The 21,206-nt window shown below is 36.8% G+C and overlaps 1 protein-coding gene across 1 annotated transcript in view; it reads right to left on the bottom strand.

The window, feature by feature from the left end:
• The window catches only part of LOC121863715 (transcription factor p65-like), a 114,630-nt gene that overhangs the window by 90,887 nt on the left and 2,537 nt on the right, over positions 1 to 21,206 (bottom strand). Inside the window, exons 2-3 of the mRNA XM_042362455.1 lie at positions 16,581 to 16,714; positions 14,099 to 14,195 (exon numbers count right to left, since the gene is read on the bottom strand). Of these exons, the coding sequence (XP_042218389.1) occupies positions 14,099 to 14,195; positions 16,581 to 16,676 (193 nt within the window). The 5' untranslated portion in view covers positions 16,677 to 16,714. The remainder of the gene's footprint in view (positions 1 to 14,098; positions 14,196 to 16,580; positions 16,715 to 21,206) is intronic.

The following is a 21,206-nucleotide window of genomic DNA, read 5'->3' as shown; positions in this document are numbered from 1 at the left end:
ATAAAATACCTTTTTATTTACATAAACACAGTCCTCATTCTCTCCCTACTAAGTAGTGCACAACCACTACAGTATATTTTTCCATAATTTCACACAGAAGCAAGAAACTAAACTAAAATTGGAAAGCACAAGCCAGTGAAGTTGTCAAATCCTCCAGTTTCCGTCTTCACCTCCTCTGCCGACTCAAGTCCCTTGGAGTTCCTGCGCCCGAGCTCCTCAGTTTTTACTCAACATTCATACTTCCCAAGCTCACCTATGCATCCCCTACCTGGTCTTCCTCCCTAAATGCCACACAATGTAAACACCTCGAAAAAGTGCAAAAGAGGGCATGCAGGATTATTCTCTCCCCTTCCTCCTCCACATATCAAGAAGCGCTCAACACACTGACCCTCTCGGCTCTCACTGACTATCACCACGACCTCATCTGCAAATTTGGTGAGAAGCTTCTGCACCATCCTCGACACCAACTCCTACTACCCTCGAGATCCCTCATCCGAGAATTGCTGTTCAACACCAGAACCGCATCCAGCCCATACGAGCACGAACTGATTGCTATAAGAACAGCCCAGTCCCAACCATTGTAAAAATTATCAATAACTTGTAATCAACCAGAGTATTCACTCCCCAGTCAATCTTATTTTTACACTGTCACTATGTTGAAATGTCCTGTAGTTTGACCTTCTCCCCACCTAGTTATTATATATCATGTTTGTATCACTAATGTTACTTGTATATTATTTGTAAATCAAGAGACCCATTCCCCAATTATGTAACTGTATATTTTCAGCCTTCCAGCTGCCATGCTCTTTCAATAAACTGTTAATTATTATTATTATTTATTATTAAAATACATTCCCTACATCTATGGTCTGAAATTCAGTTGTATATCACCGAAAAAAAAAGTGACGAATGCAAGTACCTGTACTGTATATTCAATAAACTACCTTCAGCCATTATAAGTTTCACATAAACCACATTTTTCAGATAATCCCAAGCCCTAGTGCTAAAAATCCTGACAATAAGAGAGGATGTGAAGTTAGAGGGTGGGAACATATATGGATGCATGCATGCATTCACAGAGATGGGTGGGTTACGATGAAAGGGGATTTTTTCCCTCAAAATTACATGTATACTGTACTCAGTATACAAGTATAATCATGTTTTTATATATTAATGTGTGTGAGGGTGCATGGTGAGAGGGCATAACAACATAGTACCACACTCAAAACAATAGTGTATTTCAATGCCTTCTATGTAATAATGTGATCACATAGTATGATGCTAAGTGGTGATCAGTGCTTTGTGCCACTTTTTATAAGAAAATTAGAAGTAACAATGTGATTTATTTATATTGCATGTGATTTTTCATACATTTAAAGCAAAGCACTACAGTACATACAAAATCTCATGAACCATTCTGGGCAACAGTCCAGTCTTTTGTAATCAAAGTTATATCTCTAGACCAAAGGAAATATGTCAACATTTTTAGCACTTCTCCAAGAGATGAAATATATTGTAATTAACATTACAATATACTATATCATAGTGTTAATATTTCAATTCACATTTTCTCTCGAAGTTGTCTCTCCTATGCTGGCTACCATGCAGTATATTGCTTATGATATTTCCACTGAAATTGTACAAAAAGACTGTAGATTACTTGAATTTAAATAACTTCGACCGAGTATTTGTTGAGGTTCATGTGATATACAGTATATTTTTTTTACTTAACCCCTTGTGTATGGTGTTGCCTATGAGCTGAATAAAATCATCTGATGTTAGCCAAATAAATTATCCAAAATGACATCCCCATTGTGAAGGGGTTAAACTGTAGGATTTTGACAATCTGAATAGTGCTATGTTCATAGCTGCCAAAAGCTATAAATAAGCATTTCAAAGTACAGAAAAAAAAAGAAGGGAGAATTTTACTCAGTTCCTTTTATATTACAAAACATTTAAATGAAGGTAAGAATGCAAAGCAGAGTGAATCACCCTTTAATACATGTCACATCATCCACTAACAATCTTGAACATTTTAAGACTTATCTCTGAATACACAACTGATATCAATATATGAGATTCATATAAACTACAGTACTATTTATTCTTGTTACTAAACTCTGAAAACAATGTAACTCAAAACTCTTCAGTAACAAACTTATGACTAGACAGTACTCTTATATCTTTCATCAGGAAACTTACAAGAAGCATGAATTACATATTGCTAACAATAAAATATCAATGAAAAGAGAGCAACAAAATATTAAGCCTTACCAAATACTGTATTTCCTTTGAGATTATATATTAAGAAAAGCTATGAAAAGGTTCAAAACCTGGCATACCGTACTCTGTCAAAATGCTATTTCAAGAAATACAGTATAAAATTTATCTACAACTCATCAATCATTCCCGATAAAGGTCTACAGTGCTATGTAGATACACGTACATCTCAAATGTAATCAGTCTTAGAGGGTGTCCACACACATTTGGAAAGAAAATGCTAAGGCTTTCCCAGAAAATTCCATGACATGTACAGTCTCCTTCACTAATGCATTTACAGAGGCTCATCATATAAACATTGCACAAATCATTATTTCCGAGATATTTTCTGTAATATTGCTTTAATTTGACTCCAAATTATGCTTACAAATGCGAGTTTCCTTCTGTCAAATGGAAACAAACAGTGCTGCCACAATGCACAAAATCTGAGGAGGTCCTGTAAATGCACTAGTGAAGGGGACTGTACATACATAATCAAATAAATAGTCATAATTTACATTCTAAAGTGATATTCCCCTAGTCCTCTGGGTACTGACCCTTACAGGGCAGCTTTTGATACACAGTACTAAATTCCCAGTTCCAGCTTGAAAAGTAATAATATATCATATCTATTTAAATGTAACATAACTATAAAATTACTTATACTGTAAGCATAATGAATTTTGACACATTTTCAGTGGAGCCGGTACATGGTGCCTAATGTTGAAAGTATTGAAGAATGGATATTAATCCTCATAGTTATAAAAAAATAGTTGCACTAACTATAAAAGCTCAATATTCTTTACAATGCTGTTGATAACATTAAAATTATTTTTAAGCCTTATATTTACAGCAGCACCTGCAAATATCCATCAAAATAATGCTTACAAGACTAAAGAAAAGCATTATCTATCATCTTTAAAAATTTCTCAATATTTCCAAGAAAATTCAGAAATTCCATAACTTTCTTTGACTCATAGATTTCCTTGACTTATAGTAGTAGACACCCTGTTCTTAAACTTATCAAAATAGTGAAATAATAATTTAAGGCAGCACCTAATACTTTGTTTTGCCTATTAATTAAAGCAAGGCACTGTACTCAGTAAAAAAATACACAGTAACAAATTGCTTCCAGTGTGAGAATATGACTTGACTTTCACAGTAAAAGGAAACACAAAAATATGTTTGTGAAACATTCATGCAGCTTGAACATCTAATTTAGTAATCCGTGATACACAAAAAAAACAACAAAATATCATGATGGTGGATGGGATGAACAGGTGAAAATCAATGAGCCCCTCTACATACAAGTGTACTCATACTTTTTTCTGTGTATACTCATACAAACAATGGCACAACCCTCGAACAATACATGAGAGAATCAAAAAATGAACTGGACTTGTATTTTCCTATGAATAGGACGCTCCCAAAATTTTATAATAATGAAAGTTATCAAGTTTCTTCATATATATATATATATATATATATATATATATATATATATATATATATATATATATATATATAATATATATATATATATATATATATATATATATATATATATATATATATATATATATATATATATATATATATATATATATATACATATATACATACATACATACATACATACATACATATATATATATATATATATATATATATATCTTCATATATATATATATATATATATATATATATATATATATATATATATATATATATATATATATACATATATATATATATATATATATATAATATACATCAGGGGTGAGTACAGACTAGCTGGTCTGTACTCACCCTGATTTATACAGTGATTTGCTTGCATACATATATATATATATATACATATATATATATATACATATATATATATATACTGTATACATATATATATATATATATATATACAGTCAACCCTCGCTTTACGCGGTCCCACATTCCACGTTTACGCGGTACCCTGCCGAAACCGGAATGCTCACATTCCGCGGTGCGTGTACCCCTTTACGCGGAGAGCGGCGGAGGCAGGGTGCGCACAAGGTCGGCCAGTCATCAAAACATTACCGAGTTCTTTACCCGCCACCCACCACAACCGGCCCAAGTCAGTGATAGTGATAATTATAGTGAGGATATGTACTTATACGGACTTTGAGGGGTTTAACAAAGAGGCCCTGCAAGCCTCTGTGGTGGATAGTGATACAATTGATACCAGTGATACAGGTGAGGGCCAATAATCTGCCCTCTGCCTCGGAACCAACCCCCCATCCCCGTGTGCCCAGCCATCTTTTCTACTAATGTAAGTGTTAAAAAACCTAATATTATTGATATTTCTCTTAATTATTAATTGTGTGTACATACCATCATAAAATTAAGAAGTTATTTTTACTACAACGTAGGTATTGTGTCTGAAAAAGTGGAGTTTCGGGGTCGGCCCGGTCTCTATTTCAATTAATCCCATATGTTATGTTATTCACTTTACGCGTTTCCCACTTTACGCGGGCCGCCGTGGGTTGAATTAACCGCGTAAAATTTGTACCAATTAGTAATGAAAAGTTGTGTAGTTCCTTCAGCAAATGAAACTCACCAACTTACAATAGGCTAAATTACCTTACAACGTGTTTTCAGTAGTCTATGTTGAAGTTCTTAGCACAGGCTAACTTATCATATCATATACGGTATCACAGTTCTCATTGATCTACAAAAAATACCGGTAACAAAAACCTTTTTGATATTTCACACTTAATATAATACCCGGTAATCAACTTCAACCTCCTATTGTTTACAACGACACATGACGCACCACCAGCTGTTGAGTATCAGCTAGACGGCACACGTATTTTTCGAATCGTTTTCAGTTAAAAAACTGTTACATCACATGTATATTTTACCTTAACTGTGCCTGAATGAATATATTCTCGGAAATAAATAGTAGTTTTGCTGAAACGTGATGTATTTTAATGTAAAATAGGATAAAATACAAGACGAAAACAAAAGATTTAACCTAACATTCCGATGTTCAAGAGAAGTTACTCGTTTTTTTAATAGTTTTTGGTTAAAATACTGTTATATTACAATGGTATTCTATTCATACTGTGCTTGATATAATGCATTCACGGAAATGTAATATTTTTGCTGAAATGACGTAGGTATTAGTGGAAAGTGGGATAAAATCGTGACGAAAACAATGACTTTCGCTTTCTTTCGTTCAAAAGATGTTACCGTAATCGCTTTTCGATTGGTTTTCAGTTAAAAAACTGTTGTATTACATTAATATCCTATCCTAATTGACTTGAATAAATACTACGATACCATATTTCTGAATATTTTCATTAAAATCGATCCAAATAATTTTCCTTGTCATCGTCTGCAGCACCAAACAGCTTCTCCCAGTCCTCTCCTTGAACAGGGCTAGAGGGTACGTGTTTTTCGAATCGTTTTCAGTTAAAAAACTGTTACATCACACGTATATTTTACCTAAACTGCGCCTGAATGAATATATTCTTGGAAATAAATAGTAGTTTTGCTGAAACGTGATGTATTTCAATGTAAAATAGGATAAAATACATGACGAAAATAAAAGACTTTACCTAAGCTTCCGATGTTCTTGAGATGTTATTCGTTTTTTTAGTAGTTTTCGGTTAAAATACTGTTATATTACATTGGTATTCTATTCATACTGTGCTTGATATAATACATTCACGGAAATGTAATATTTTTGCTGAAATTACGTATGTATTACAGTGGAAAGTGGGATAAAATTGTGACGAAAACAATGACTTTGAAATATAATGCAATATTAACCCCTAAATCGGTTAATTCGGACAATCGGCTAAAACGGACACCCTTCCCCCCCTATTAGTCCGAATTAACGAGGGTCGACTGTGTATATATATATATATATATATATAGTGTATATATATATATATATATATATATATATATACACTATATATATGAGAGAGAGAGAGATATATATATATATATATTCTCTGTAGGGTGAACAAAACATCTACAAGTCATCCTCTGTTAGCCGGACTCTTTGATCGCTGGAACTCTCCAATAGCAAGATTTTTTTTTTTTTTAACATTCAGAAAAATTCCACGAAAAATATATCCATTCCAAGTATTCCAATGAATTTCCAAGAAACTGCAATCAGCACATTGGCAGAATATACCGAGAAAATCTCCCCGAAATGGGAATTTGAACTAATTTTAGAGAGATGGCATCATGGGTAGGCTCAGTGCTCGTGAGCTACAATTGGCTACTACTGTCATGTGACTTTAAGGGATGCCTATGATTAGCTAATGTATCTCACAGCCTATCTCCTCAAACTCTAACATCATGACACTCTTAGTTCATTGACAGCTGTTTGTTCGTTTGCTCACTGCTGTTTTCACATATGATCTGTGTTGTGCAGCCTATACATAGCAGAGTGGACAGTGATTGACTGATTGATTGAATGTGGTAATTACATCCCTGGTGAAGCAACAGCTTAGTTCATGTGTCCCCCAAATTAAAATAAAAGTTTAAGCCTAAAATCAAATAACGCACGGTAAAAAACATAAATAATAAATAGTTTAGAACTTGGACAGTGTATGTCTACTGTAGGCTAGTGTGTAGAGGGTGTACATACAGTATATAGTGTGTGTACAATCCCTCCTTCATGGAGGAAGAGGAAAGTGACAGCAACACCTGCTACAGGATATGGTACAGTATAGTCTTCATATACGCGGTCAATTGAACCCGTGGACGTCCGCGTAAAACAAGAAACGCTTTAACGAAATAACAGAACATATGAGATTAATTGAAATAGAGACTGGGCCGACCCCCAAACTACACTTTTTCCGACACAATACGTACGTTATAGTAAAAATAACATCTTAATTTTAAGATGGTATGCACACACAATTAATATTTAAGAGAAATATCAATAATATTAGGTTTTTTAACACTTACGTTAGTAGAAAAGATGGCTGGGCACACGGGGATGGGGGGTTGGTTCCGAGGCAGAGGGCAGATTATTGGCCCTCACCTGTATCGCATGTACCAATTGTATCACTATCCACCACAGAGGCTTGCAGGGCCTCTTTGTCAAACCCCTCAAAGTCCACATCCTTACTATCACTGACTTGGGCCAGCTGTGGTGGGTGGCGGGTGAAGAACTCGGTAATGTTTTGTTGACTGGGCGACCTTGTGCGCAACCTGCCCGCGCCGCTTCCAGCATAAATGATGGAATGAACTGTGTAAATAAAAATTGTCGGTCTGGCAAGGTGCCACGTAAATGACCAAACGCGTAAACCAAATCCTCGTAAATCGAGACTATACTGTACAGGACAAAGGCAGGCCGTCCTGTATCATCATATCACCATTTGGCCTGCCTGCATCACAAGCTCAAAACATCAGCATCTGCTGGTGTGCACAATATATTGCATAAATAAATACAGCTCTGAGTCTGTCCGACTGCAGTCCGACACCTAAATATTCACCACCAGTTCCCGGAAAAATTCCGTGGATGAGAAAATGTCTCAGTACCCAGAAATCTCTCAAACCCGGAACAGCTCTGCCACAATTATTCCGGCTAACGGGGAGATTACTTTATATACATGAAGCTGATGGGAAAAATGGTAATGTTTGTGTAACTGATTTTCTAAGATTCCTATTACAATATCTTAATTGGTCTAAAATATTGACTAGAATGCCAAGTATCATACTGTACAGTTACATCAGAGGACTAGTTCAACAATTTCACCTTAATGGTAAAGTACTGAACTTCAAAATTTCACCCCTTTACATTCATACCATGGTTTCTTTCCTTAATTCAAAGGCCTCAAAAATATAAATTGTATCCTCTAGTTGTAATGTTGAAAGGAATAAATAGCTTTTAAATTCTAAATTAATTTCCTTCCATTTGGTCTTATGGCATCTGATTTAGTTTGTATGACACCCCAATAAGACACGGTGTGCACTGTAGTCTGGTGTCATAAACTGCAACTCTGATATCCCACAACTAATATCATCATCATCTGGCTAGTAAAGCACCACTGGGGATGATGAAGACTTTAAAATGTCATTTGTTCTTCACAAGGAGTAACAGCAGTTTTTTCATGAAGATTTCCATAAAAAAATTCTCATCCATATAAATAGTTACTGTACAGTATCTCCTTTTCTAGTGCAAATGTTATTAGTACAGTACTGTACTGTACATATATAATCTCATTATAAAAGAAAAAACAGAAGACACACATTGTCCCTGATAAAGTGATGATGCTAACATAATCAGTGCCATTATCAAGACACCTGCTGAGACAAACAACTCCACTTATGTTGACTAGCTGCAACTTATCCTTTAAATTATCAAGTCTCAATAACTGTAAACTACTACACTGTTGTATGACTAGAAGATGAGGCTCCACAAGTGATTGGATCTCTTGGTCACAACCATGTTTTAATTTTTTTGACTAGATTATCAGTTTTGGTACATATACTGGTTTTGCATTAACTTTAAGGCAAAACTACAAAGCAGGAAAAATGGAGACATGCTGAAATACCTTCATTATATCCTAACTTATCACAAAGTAATGCTTTAGTGCAATAAAACATTATACCATTCACACTTTAATGCAATGAGCAGTTGACATAATCTTCAACATTATCCCCTTCTACCTTCAAAATGACATATATTATCTTTATAGAGCATATATGTGCACCATCATCTCTCACACTAGCACCTAAAACAGCATACAATACTTATGCAATCATCATTTTTCTCCTGTATCACACTATAATGATGTAAATTCTCTGAGCTATGGGTTAGCGGGTTAGCATATTTTTAATTGGATCTTCAAAATGGTCAACTTAGCGCATATCATAAAGATTGATGGTCACCCAAACCTGGTTGGGTCCTGACTCAAATTCCAGTTTGCACAATATTACCTCTTAAGATGGTAGCAATAATCAATCAAATATCATTTTGCCACACTATATGTCCACTTCCAGTACAGTGATTAGTCTCAAAACCTACTGCGCCACTTGAAACACATTCTGTATCATGCCGTTTATGAGAAATATTGAAAGTTAAGGGGAACATCTGGCTGAAAATACTATAAAAATCGGAAAATTACGAAAATATTCAGAAAAATTGTTTAGGAAAGCTGTTGCCTATGGCTATCTGCTGACGTATTTTGATTGCATAATTTGTAATATTATGTAGCCATGCAGGATTGTTCTAACCCCCCCTCATTTAGAGGGACCTTCTGTTTATGTAACAAAAGCTGTAATATTTTGGTGCAAAGTAATACCAATCACTTGGTAAATATCAGTATTTGGCACCTTTCTCAGCTCGCTAGCAGCAGGACCAGAGTACGAGGCTGCTTGTGTCACAGTTACCCATAAAAGAAGCCAAGGTGAGGTTCGACCGGGTGTTTCTCTCGTGCCACCCTTCTCGGGCCTGTATCTCAAAAAGAGTTCTTCTAACCTTGAAATCCCTGAGGCTTGGCCATTTATGGGTCAATTTTAATAAAACTAAAACTTAGTAGTAGAATAACATACAGTATTGTGCATGGCTAAACATATAGATATACTTTATATTTGGCTTGGTTTATTATTTGCTGATTTATCTTTATAAATATTAGGAGGATAAAATGGTAAGTTAGGAAAAACTTCATGCACCCAAAACAAATGTGATAATCAGAAATATCTATATGTCACATTCAAAGGGAGTAAATTACCTATATTCCAGATGAATTTCAATGTAATCTAGCTAGAAGTTATGGAGAAGTAGGATTTTGAAAATTGATAAGTATATAAAGGAAAAATCGGTATCAGGGATTAGGCAGAATTGATTCAGGGGTATAGCAACAATGTTTCTGGTGTCCTTAATTGCTGAAAGGAAATTTATATTGATTATCAATTATTAACAAATTTTGTGCTTCAGCCAGACACTCCCCTTAACAGGATTTGTTGATCCACAAAGAATGATCACACTTAACATTAAGTTCATCAGTTTAAATTTTGTGATGCATAAAATAGGAAACATCACCAATGAAATAAGAATATTGTACATACCAGCCCTTTGTTTTATAATTTTAAATATTGACCTTAAATGAAGCAGAAGCCATGAAAAAAAATATTAAATTAATTCATATATAATTTTTTTTCAATACTCTTTAATCTCACAGATGGCATTTTTTATTTTTCTAAAATTCTAAAGCTAAAAGTGTACTGTACAGAGGGTCCCTGACTTACGAATGTCCGACTTACAAACACCAGCCGATATGAACGAGGCCCCATAAGGTCAATTATTTTAAGAATCCAACTTAAGTACAACCGGTTCATAGCATTTACATACGAGAACTAGTTTGCATGGGTTAGAGGCGAGGCACGGTGGGGAGTGATTTATCGCCCAGCCATGCGCCTTGAGGGAGTGTCGGTACGCTTTACCCTCACCGCATTAATGTGTATAATCCAGTGCAAATTTTTTTTTGCTTATTTACTTTCTTTTTCTGCCCTCATCATGGCTCCTAAACACAAACCTGATGCAAGTGATAGTAGTGCATCCAAGAAAAGGAAAACAAATACAATGGAAGTGAAAGTTTATGTAATTAAATGTTCTGAAAAAGATGAAACACTCTAAGTCATTGGTAGTGTTGGGCTTCATTCAGTCAACAGTCAGAACAATTTTGAAAGACAAAGAGAAAATTCTTGAATATGTAAAATGATCTACACCAATGTGCTCAAATGTGATAACAAAACAAAGAAGTGGATTGTTAATTGAAATGGAAAGGTTGTTAGTGATATGGGTGGAAGATCAAAATCAACAGGATTTGCCCAAGTCTTGCACTGATTCGGGAAAAAGTGAGAAGCTTGCACGCTGACTTGAAGTCTAAAAATATTGGTGAAAGTGATGGGGAAGACTTTGTTGCTAGTAGGGGCTGGTTTAATCAGTTCAAGGTAAGTGCAAATGGTGTTTGGAAAAACACTGCCCACAGTTTGTTTATGATTTCAGGGGCTTTGATAATGATATTGGGGAAGTGACACAGACAGTGGTAGACCTTGGGAACCAACTCCAGCTTGATATTCATGAGGATGATGTCACACAGTTGTTTGAGTCTCATGCTGAAGAATTAAGCAATGAGGACCTGATTGAACTGGAGAAGCAATTTTGTCTTCGGTTGTAGAGGAAGCTGAAACTCCAGAACCAAAGGGATTCATTACAAGAGAAATGGCAGATGGATTCAGGCTTATTGAAGAGGAATTGCTATCATTTGAAAAGCAAGATTCACCAAGATTCATAGAGGTATTAATGAATATCTATGATGCTACAGAGAGATTTATGATGAAAAGAAGAAAGTTTCAGTTCAACCATCCCAATAAACCTTTATCACTCCTGCAAATGCCCATCTCTACATTCAAGCCAGTGCCAGGTTCCAGTGTAAGTGTTAAACTTTAAATTTAGTTTTGTTTACTCTATTTTGTCATTCAATTTCTTCTTTTCTCTTAAATTAAGTGATTCGAGATGTATAAAACGGACTTGGGCTATGATATAGTGCACATAGGGTATGTGTTCTGACTTATGTACATTTCTAACATAAAAACGTTCTCAGGAGGGGAACTAGTTCATAACCCGCACTTTTGACTCCCAAAACATATTTAACATTCATTTTAAACAATTAATACTGTATAATAAAATATATTATACATCATGTTATAACAGCAAACACAAATCCTTGCAATTTCTGGCTAACTGGAGTGAAGGCCAATCCAAAAACATAAAATTCACAAACTAGAAATTATACCCCTTAGTAAGTGAAGCAACATTAATCTCATGCCCTCCCCATACACAAATATCCAACCATTGCCTTGTTCTTTAAAGTATCTATTTTAAGGCAAGATAATGATATAAAATTAATTTAAAATAATAGAATCAACTACTGTACAGTTCTAACAATGGCTTTTGCCAAAAGGCTTGGACATGCCTCCAGCTGCCAATGCATTCAAATGATCCACATCACACACAGGAATACCATCACCCATCTTTTGCTGGAACCACTTTAACACTGCACTTACCAGCTCTAAAGGCTTCCTTGAAGGTACATACTTTCCTGAAGAAGCTGTCCTTTCTTACTTAACTTTAAAAGTTTCCCAGCTTCATTTAGTCCTTAATAATGTTGTACTGTACAGTAGTAAGTACCCTTCTACACTCACTCTTGCCTAAGTTATTCCACTCTAAGCTGCCTCTATTGTTTACAGCTTTTTTAATATGTTGAGGAGCTTCTCGTTAAAACTAAATAAAGAACCACAACCAGAAGTCATTACTGGACTCGATCATTCAAAGGGATCAAAAAACCAGGAATATAGAGTGGATAGTATAAAACGTGGTAAAGCAAATGACATAATGACAACGCAGGAGTGATGTGTTAATGAAACAAGCTCAAGTGAGAAGTCACAAAATGGGGTCACAATAATTTTGTTCCTGACATTTGACACAATGTATATACAGTAATGCTTTTTCCAAACAAAAATTATTAGTCTAAAAACCCTAAAGTGTTCAAAATAAACCAAATAAAATGATGAAGCCCAAAACTGTGAGAGTTTACTATACGTAAAAGAAATTGATGGTATGTAAAACTGAGTTTATAAAGATTATAAATGCAAATTATGAATAAATGTTTTCAAAAGTTTTAATTTCATGGCTTCAAACTCCCTCAAGAACAATAGAAAAATCACACAAACAAATCAAGAACGGTGCGAGGCAATTGTTCACAAGTAAGCTCCTGAGGTTGACTAGATGTATCATCCCACATGTCCTCCAACTCATCACACTCAGAGGCTGAGCCTAATGGGGCTTGATTACGACCCCCTGGGTCATAATACAGAGCATTATCGACATTATGATTACTGGATGGACTCTGGTTACTGCTAAGTTTTGTGAGACCTCCTGCCCGAAAACCTCTTTCTAACAATAGTGCTGCCTTATTAGCATGTATTGGTTGACTTGAGGGAGTATCATATTCCCCAAAGTCATCATCTATTTGAACAGTAGACCCACGAGGATTTTTTTTGGGAGGCAAACAGGGAGGTACATCTTCTAATTTAGTGTTGCTATCATCACTGGTTGTAAGTGATGAAGACGCTGCTGCAGCAACAGCTTTAGCCTGACCCATTACGAACTCTAAGTTTGAATAACAAGATGCATATGAAGCATCTCCATATACAGCATCAGGTGGGAGGGGGTTGTTGTTTGAAGAATCTGGTAACCCTGTAATGTCTTCATATACTGCAAATCCATCACCAACTGCAGAGAGCAAATCATTAACACTGCCTTGGCTCAGAACATCATCAAGCATATCAGAATCAGAATAAACACTTGCATCATCTGACCAAAATGGTGATGGACGAAGATGCCCGGCAGGCTTGGGTGACATTCCCCCAGCTTTCCTACGTTCTAACGTTGCTGTCAATCTCTGCCGAATATCCTCTACACTTTGGTCAGGAGATATCAACAATGGTGGTGAAGAGCTAGGGTGAATTATACCAGCAGTAGGAGCAACTGGTGATGGTTTGGATTGAGAGAGTAATGGAGGAGATACAGCAGGAGGTGGACGAAGTTGCGGTGCAGAAGGTGGGCTGATAAATTTTAGGTCTGTTGGGGGTTTTGGCTTAGTATCTTCTATACTAAGAGAGTTCCCAAAACCAGGAGATTGTGGTGGTGTCTTGTGCCGGAGGTTATCTTCACCAGATACTGAACTGGTGAGAGGGGAGTCTAAGCCCAGAATACGTTGGAACAAGCCATAATTGTTCTTTAACCTCTTAAAAGAGGTGAAAGGCCTACCTGAATCAAGAGGCAGGTACTGGAACGGTCGAGATTCACTGGTACTCTTGTCTGATGGCCGCAGTAGCTGCACATAAACCTTAACTGGATTCTCTATCTACAAATGAAGGAATATATTCTAATTAATTCTGGAACTATTTATAAAAAGTGTTACTTTTGAGTAACAGACTGTATATAAATATCCAAAAGCATAAAATGAAGCTTTTCTCTTTTTTGCTTTTTAATTTTTTTCCCACAATAATGCAGGTTGATCAGAGTTACAGCCGGATAAAAACCCTTCATTCCTTTACTCTCATTCATTCATTCACCTTACTGCTCTGACACATCTACTCTGCTAAAAGGCTCCAAATATCTATGCTGGCTTAGACCTGACACTGTACATACTAGTCAAAAATTTTAAGCAGAATATCAATCCCACAAATCTGCTGGATGCCTTCTCTCTAGTAATACAAGGACTAGGCTGTTTCCTTTATGCACATCCTCACTTTTACTACATCCTGTATCTCCTTGCCTCTCCTCCCTTTGTACCATCTACCTCTGAAATGCAATACAGTTTACACTCTTTCCTTTTTATCAAACTTTCATTTTCCACTCTCTCAACATATCTCTTTCATCTTAGCAAATCTTGGTCAGCTCTTGGTTGGATACTTCATTCACTTGTACAATCCTTCCTTAATTCAGTATATTCTATACTGTGCATCCTATTCACCCCACCTGTTGCTATCAAGCATATGCTTTTTAACACTAGTAACTTGCTTCATATCCACACAACAATATCAGTTAAACAATTCCTTATTCACCTCCACATCAGCATCCACAATTCTCAAGGTTAAGAACCCTTTCTTTCCCTCACCAACTCTGTGAAAATCCTTCACTGTCCAATTTGCTGACACATTCAGTCCCAGACACCTAAAATGCTTCACTTCCTCCATATTGTCTCAATTTAAACTAATAAAAATTTCCACCTGTTCCCTTTCTCTTCACATTTTCAACACTTCTTTCATATTCACCATCAACTTCCTCCTGCTACAGTACAGCCGCTCAAAAAACTTCTTTCACTGGGGGGAGGGGGGTTCAGTGAATTTCAAAATGAACACTGCAAATCCTGTTGTCTCGGTAGGGTTGTCAAAATATTTCGTCAATGGTATCATATTATTGTCTAATACAATTGTGTAAAGATATTTTTTTGAGTGACTGTACATATACTTCTTAAGTCAGTCACTAATGCTTGCAATTTTTTCCTGAATTACCAACTGGAGTAGCGTCATGGCAAACAGTGGATGACGCACTTTCCAGACGCACCACTCTTCCTCACTGATCAAACTTGCATGCCTCTCAATCTCACTCTTTCACTTCTTTTAGTACCCAATCCATAATCCATATAAAAGCTAAACACCATGGAGATATTACATATCCTTACTAAAATCCTACATTCACAGGGAGATAATTTTCCTCTTCACAACACTCTTAAACTTCAGACACCATTCTGCCATTTTCCATCTATTCCTTACATTTTCAAAACTTGTCACAGCTTTTTCTCAACTTAATAATTTTTGTTTCCAGACTTATAATTGTTATAAACAAAGTCCTTCCTTTCTCCAGAAACATTTCACCCCGGCTCCTTAAAACAAATATTTTATCTACACATCCTCATCCTAGTCTGAATCAACACTACCCTTCCCCTAATACACGGCTTTTACAACAATTATCTATATAATTACTCTTCCCATACATTTTATGTAGTATAACTTTAAGACTTTATTCCTCTACAACTTCGCTGTTCATTCTCATAATCTTTACCTTTAAACAGAACCATATATGCTCTTTGCCACTATTCTGTTACCATTCCATCTGTAATGACCCCATGCATTCTTATCATCCATTCACTCACTTTTCACCTCAAATCTTAAAAATTTCATTAGTGATTCCATCCACTTTTAGAGCCTTACCATAATTAAGCTTACTTACAGACTCTCATCTCTCTTACTTACAGACTCTCAATCACCAAAATGTTTTTCTCCCCAACCCCTACTCAAATAGAATAGCTCCACCTCTCTCATCTGTTACATTTTGTAATACTGTAGTTAAAAAAATTCTCCCTGTCTCCTTTGTACTGCCTATATTTTTCCACAGTATTTCTCCTATTTCATTCCAACCCTATTCAATTCCATCTGGAACAGCTTCTTGTTCTCTTTAAAACATCTGTGTTGCTTCTCTTCCCATCTTTCATCTCCTCTTAAATTCTTTTACCATTTTTTTTCCTTCTAAACTCCCTACATTCCTCTCATACTTCTTAACTTCCTACTTTAACTGGGACTCACAAGCCCTTCTCTTCTTCTTTATTAGTTCCTGAAGCCTCCCTTTTTACCTTAAAAACACCTACAGTATGCACCTACAAAGCATCTTACTCCCATTTTTCATACTAATTGATCTCAAACTTCTTTGATGGTAAGCATACAACAAAAGCAACCAAGGTACTAACCTCAAGAGACTTATATCTAGGTGTCTTGAAGGAGATTGCCACTTGTTTGTGTACATCAGAAGCCTGGAAATCACCAAATGCCTCCCATTCTACCATTCCATCCTTGACCTCAAAGAAGCGAACATGGATGTCTTCTGCTAAGCCAAGGTTTTGTTACATATCAACCAATACCTTCCTTGTTCATCTGATAATATTTTCCACTAACATATTAAAATCTACAACTTTAAGTCAACTAAAGGGGAGCCCACTTAGCACAGCTAGTTCTAAATTAAGCTGATTCATTATACTGTAGTGTGGAAAAATAAAATAAAAATTTAATTACTGTATTAATCTATTACCATGCAGTATATAATAAAAAACATTGTTTTTACATACATAATATAAGCTGATATAAAAAGTATTGTACTATAATCATAAACATCACTATCTGCTCTCTTTACCTTCTTGTTCATAGAGGATACATTAGTTAATTACAGTACGTTTTACTGAGTGAGTCCACAAAGCACATGTGGTCCAACTACACTGATTGTTGAGCATGTAGTTTGTTTCCATATTCTCTGTACCACACACACACTGCATGGCATTCTTGATACCTTAGTAAATTTTTAAGTAGAATTTTTTTTTAATGCTCCAAAACACCAAGCAAATGTTAGTAATGAATGGTTATGGAATTTTGCCTTTAAGGAATTTTGAAATTACGACCAAAATTTCAGGCTACGGAAAAAAATCGCCCCATTGGAATTTTGGTAAATTTTTTAATAAAAAAATAGTGATTTTTAACCAAAATTTTTACCAAAATTGTAAAAAGTAATTTCGTGTGGATTCTCTGTGGTAGCAGTCCCACAAAAGCAACAACAGTTTTGGTTTATTTGAATCTCCAGCCAATGTTCAGCTGTGCTTCTCTTTTCTGGACAGTACTACAGGTATTGTACTGTTCATTTTTATTCAAGATAAATGGGAAGAGGCCATCAGGTGCAAGTGCTAGCAGTGGTGCTAAGAGACCACGAAAGGAAACATTGGGAACAAAATTAGATGTGTTAAGGAGGTTTGATCAGGGGGAGAAGCTGAGTTGCATTGCCAAATCATTGGGACTGGCTACCTTCACTGTCAGAACAATCTGTGATAACAAAGACAAAATTAGGACTAGTGCTAAAGTTGCTACTCCATTGTCAGCCTGTAAACTGTATTTTCATTGGAGTGATGTTATGATAAAAATGGAATGCTTACTCAGTGTGTAGAAAGAGGATCAGACCAAGCAAACTACCATATGCCCATTAACACAATGGTGATTCGGGAGAATGCTAAAAGTCTGTACCCAAATTTAAGCCAGGAACAAGGTGCTTGTTCTAATGAAAAACCCTTTAATGCCAGCAAAGGATGGTTTGAGCATTTTAAGAAACACTCAAACCTACACAAAATTATTATGGTAGGTAAAGCAGCCAGTGCTGATACTGAGGCTGCTAGTATTTTTTTTTTCTTTTACGGGGAATAGCCCACCCGGCCACAGGTCATCGACCCACAACAGGGCCCAAGGGGCAAAAAATAAGAGTAAAAAGAAATTAAAAATAGAAAAGAAAATTTTTTATTAATCTAAACCACGAAGAAGCCGGAAAACCAACTTTTTGAAGTAAGACAGATTGTATGAGCATGGAAACACAGAAGAAGGCAGAGCATTCCACAGTTTGGCTGAGTGAGAAAGGAAGGATGTACTAGAACGGGTTATTCTAGTGTGACCGACATCCACAGAGAAACAGTGGGCACCACGGGCAAGACGGGTGCTACGAGCCCACGGCCTTGCCAGCAATACACAGGATGCCAAATCCACCGAACATTGCCCATTAAAGTACCTGTAAAAGAGAGACAGTGAAGCAACATTGCAGCAAAGAGAAAGGGAAGAGAGATTATCATCTAAAGTAGGAGAGTTAATAAGACGAAATGCCTTTGATTCCACCCTATCTAACAGTTGGACAGAAGAAGAGCCACCCCAGATATGAGAGCAGTACTCCAAGTTAGGACGAATGAACACCTTATGAACTTGAAGCAACTGTACAGCATTCCCAGCTTTTGGGAAGCTGCTTTAGCAATGTTGTGGATGTCTGGCTTCCATGATATATTGGAGGAAATGGTGAGGCCTAGCATATCTATTTTAGAGCTTGGCAGAATGATTGCGTCCAGAAATGTGATTGGTAGGAGATCATCTATTACGGAAAGTGTAATTGGTAAATACTGAGTTTTATTACTATTGAATTTAATCAAAATTCTACCTCCCCATTTGGGGATCCTGCACAGATCCACATTGATAGATGAAATGATATCAGCTCTAGAAATAGATCTAGTTTGAGAATTAGGGAGAGGGGAAAATGTGAAAAAAAGTGAAGAGTAGAATCATCAGTTTAAGAATGGATAGAATTAGTTGTAGTGTGAAAGAACAGAACCCTGTGGGACACCACTATTGGTAGAGAAAGAGCGAGAGATCGATCCCTTGACAACAACTATAGTACCATGGATCAGTAGAGGAAGCTAGAAATTAGAGAACAAAGTTGGGGAGAGAAACCATAAGAGGGAAGTTTGAAAAGCAAGACTTGTGCTATACCCTGTTGAATGCTTTGGAGATGTCGAGGGCCACAATAAAAAGTTTCCCCATAATCCCTAAGAGAGGATGACCAAAGATGGGTGCAGTAGGAGAGCAGATCACCAGTAGATCTCACCTGCCGAAAGCCATAGTGGTGATCCGACTAAAGAGAAAGCCGTTCAAGATGCCAGAGAAAATGAAAGTTTGAGACAGTTCGAAAATCTTAGAGAGGGATGAAGTTAGGGCAATGGGCCAATATTAGAGGGATTAGAATGGTCACCCTTCTTCGGGATGGGCTGAACCGAGGCATGCTTCCAAGAAGAAGGAAAAGTTTGGGTTTTGAGGCAAAGGCGAAAGAGGCGAACAAGCAAAGGGGCTAAAATTTTTAAGCACCCCTTCAGAACATGAGGGGGTATTCCATCCGGTCCATGCGCCTTACTCACATCCATCCTGGTTAACACACCAGCAATCCTACGAGTGGAGATTATAGGAAAGTGCATAGGTTCAATAGGAGGAGCAGGAATAGGAGGGGTAGAGTTGGATTCGTCTAAGGTGGAGTTAGAGGAGAATAAAAGAGATTGGCTTTATCAGGGGGAGAGTTGGCTATAGAGTTATCAGGTCGGAAGAGAGGAGGAAAAGAGTGAGTGCAGAAGTTAGTACATATGTTTTTGGTGAAGGATCAGAAGGATTTACTAAAAGAATAGTTAGTCAGGTCAGCGGTCTTTCTTTTTATAAAATTCCGCTTGGCCCTACGAAAAATAAACTGACAACGATTCCGAGAAGGAATGAAAGAGGAGTGGATAATAGGAGGAGATAGTTTCATAACTCGATACACCCTATCTCTCACCCTACATGCAAGAGAACAGGAGTGATCAAACCATGGTTGTCAAGTGAAAGTTCTGGTAGAAGATGGGATAAATGCTGTCAGCACATACCGGGGCATCCCGAGTGGAAAAGCAACATTCATCCCAAGGAAAGTCGGAAAAGAATTATCGCATGGATTGCCAGTTTGCCCTCCAATAGTGCCATAGTTGGCATTTAGAAGGGGGTGGGGGAGGTGGTCGTGCCCAGTTTGATTTAATAGAAATAAGATTGTAATCAGAAAACCCTAAGGGGGCAGAAATTGAGTATGAATAGTGTGAGGGGTTAGAGGTAAAACAAAGATCAAGAATGTTAGCAAGTTGATCGTTTCGATCTGAAACACGTGGTCATCCCTTGCAGAGCCAATATTAAAGGCAATCAGTGATACTGATGGAATGGATACACACCACAACAAGTGTACAACTTTGATGAAACAGGCCTATTCTGGAAGCACATGCCTGCCAGGACACTTATTTCAACTGAGGAGAAAGCAGCTCTTGGGTTTAAGGTTTCCAAGGATCATGTAACGCACCTGTTAGGGGGTTAATGCTGCAGGAGATTTCAAGCTAAAGCCCATGCTTGTGTACCACTCAGAAAATCCCAGGGCATGCAAGAGCTATGCCAAATCTAGGTTACCAGTGATATGGTGCTCCAATAGGAAAGCATGGATGACTGGCAACCTGTTCCAAGATTGCTTTGTTTCTGTCCTGCAGTAGAAAGGTACAGTAACCCAAAAAAATATTGCTAACAATGCCCTGTTACCCCTAGATAATGCTCCCAGCCACCCTGTTAACAGTAATGACCTTCCCACTAATATCAGGGTTGAATACCTGCCCAAGAACACACCTTCCTTGCTACAGCCTATGGATCAAGGTGTGATTGCCAGCTTTAAGGCCTACTATTTACACAGGAATTTTAGACAACTTATAGGTGCAATTGATGGTGAGGATCAGCAACCAGTCAGAGATTTCTGAAAGAAGTTTAACATCATGAATGTTGTAGAAAACATTGCCGAGTATGGGATGAGTTCAAATGTACAGCAATGAATGGTGTGTGGAAGAACATCTGGCAAAAATGTGTCCACAATTTCCAAGGTTTTCCCCAGGTTCAGACCTTTGATCAAGTGCAACAGTTAATTGTAACTCTGGCAAATGGTGCAGGGTTTGAGGAAGTGGATCCGGATGGTGTGGTCG

Source organism: Homarus americanus, unplaced genomic scaffold (genome assembly GCF_018991925.1).
Source record: "Homarus americanus isolate GMGI-L3 unplaced genomic scaffold, GMGI_Hamer_2.0 scaffold48354, whole genome shotgun sequence".
Lineage (NCBI taxonomy): Eukaryota > Metazoa > Arthropoda > Malacostraca > Decapoda > Nephropidae > Homarus > Homarus americanus.
The sequence above is the reverse complement of the archived record's forward strand: the minus strand, read 5'-3'. Positions and strand labels throughout refer to the sequence as shown.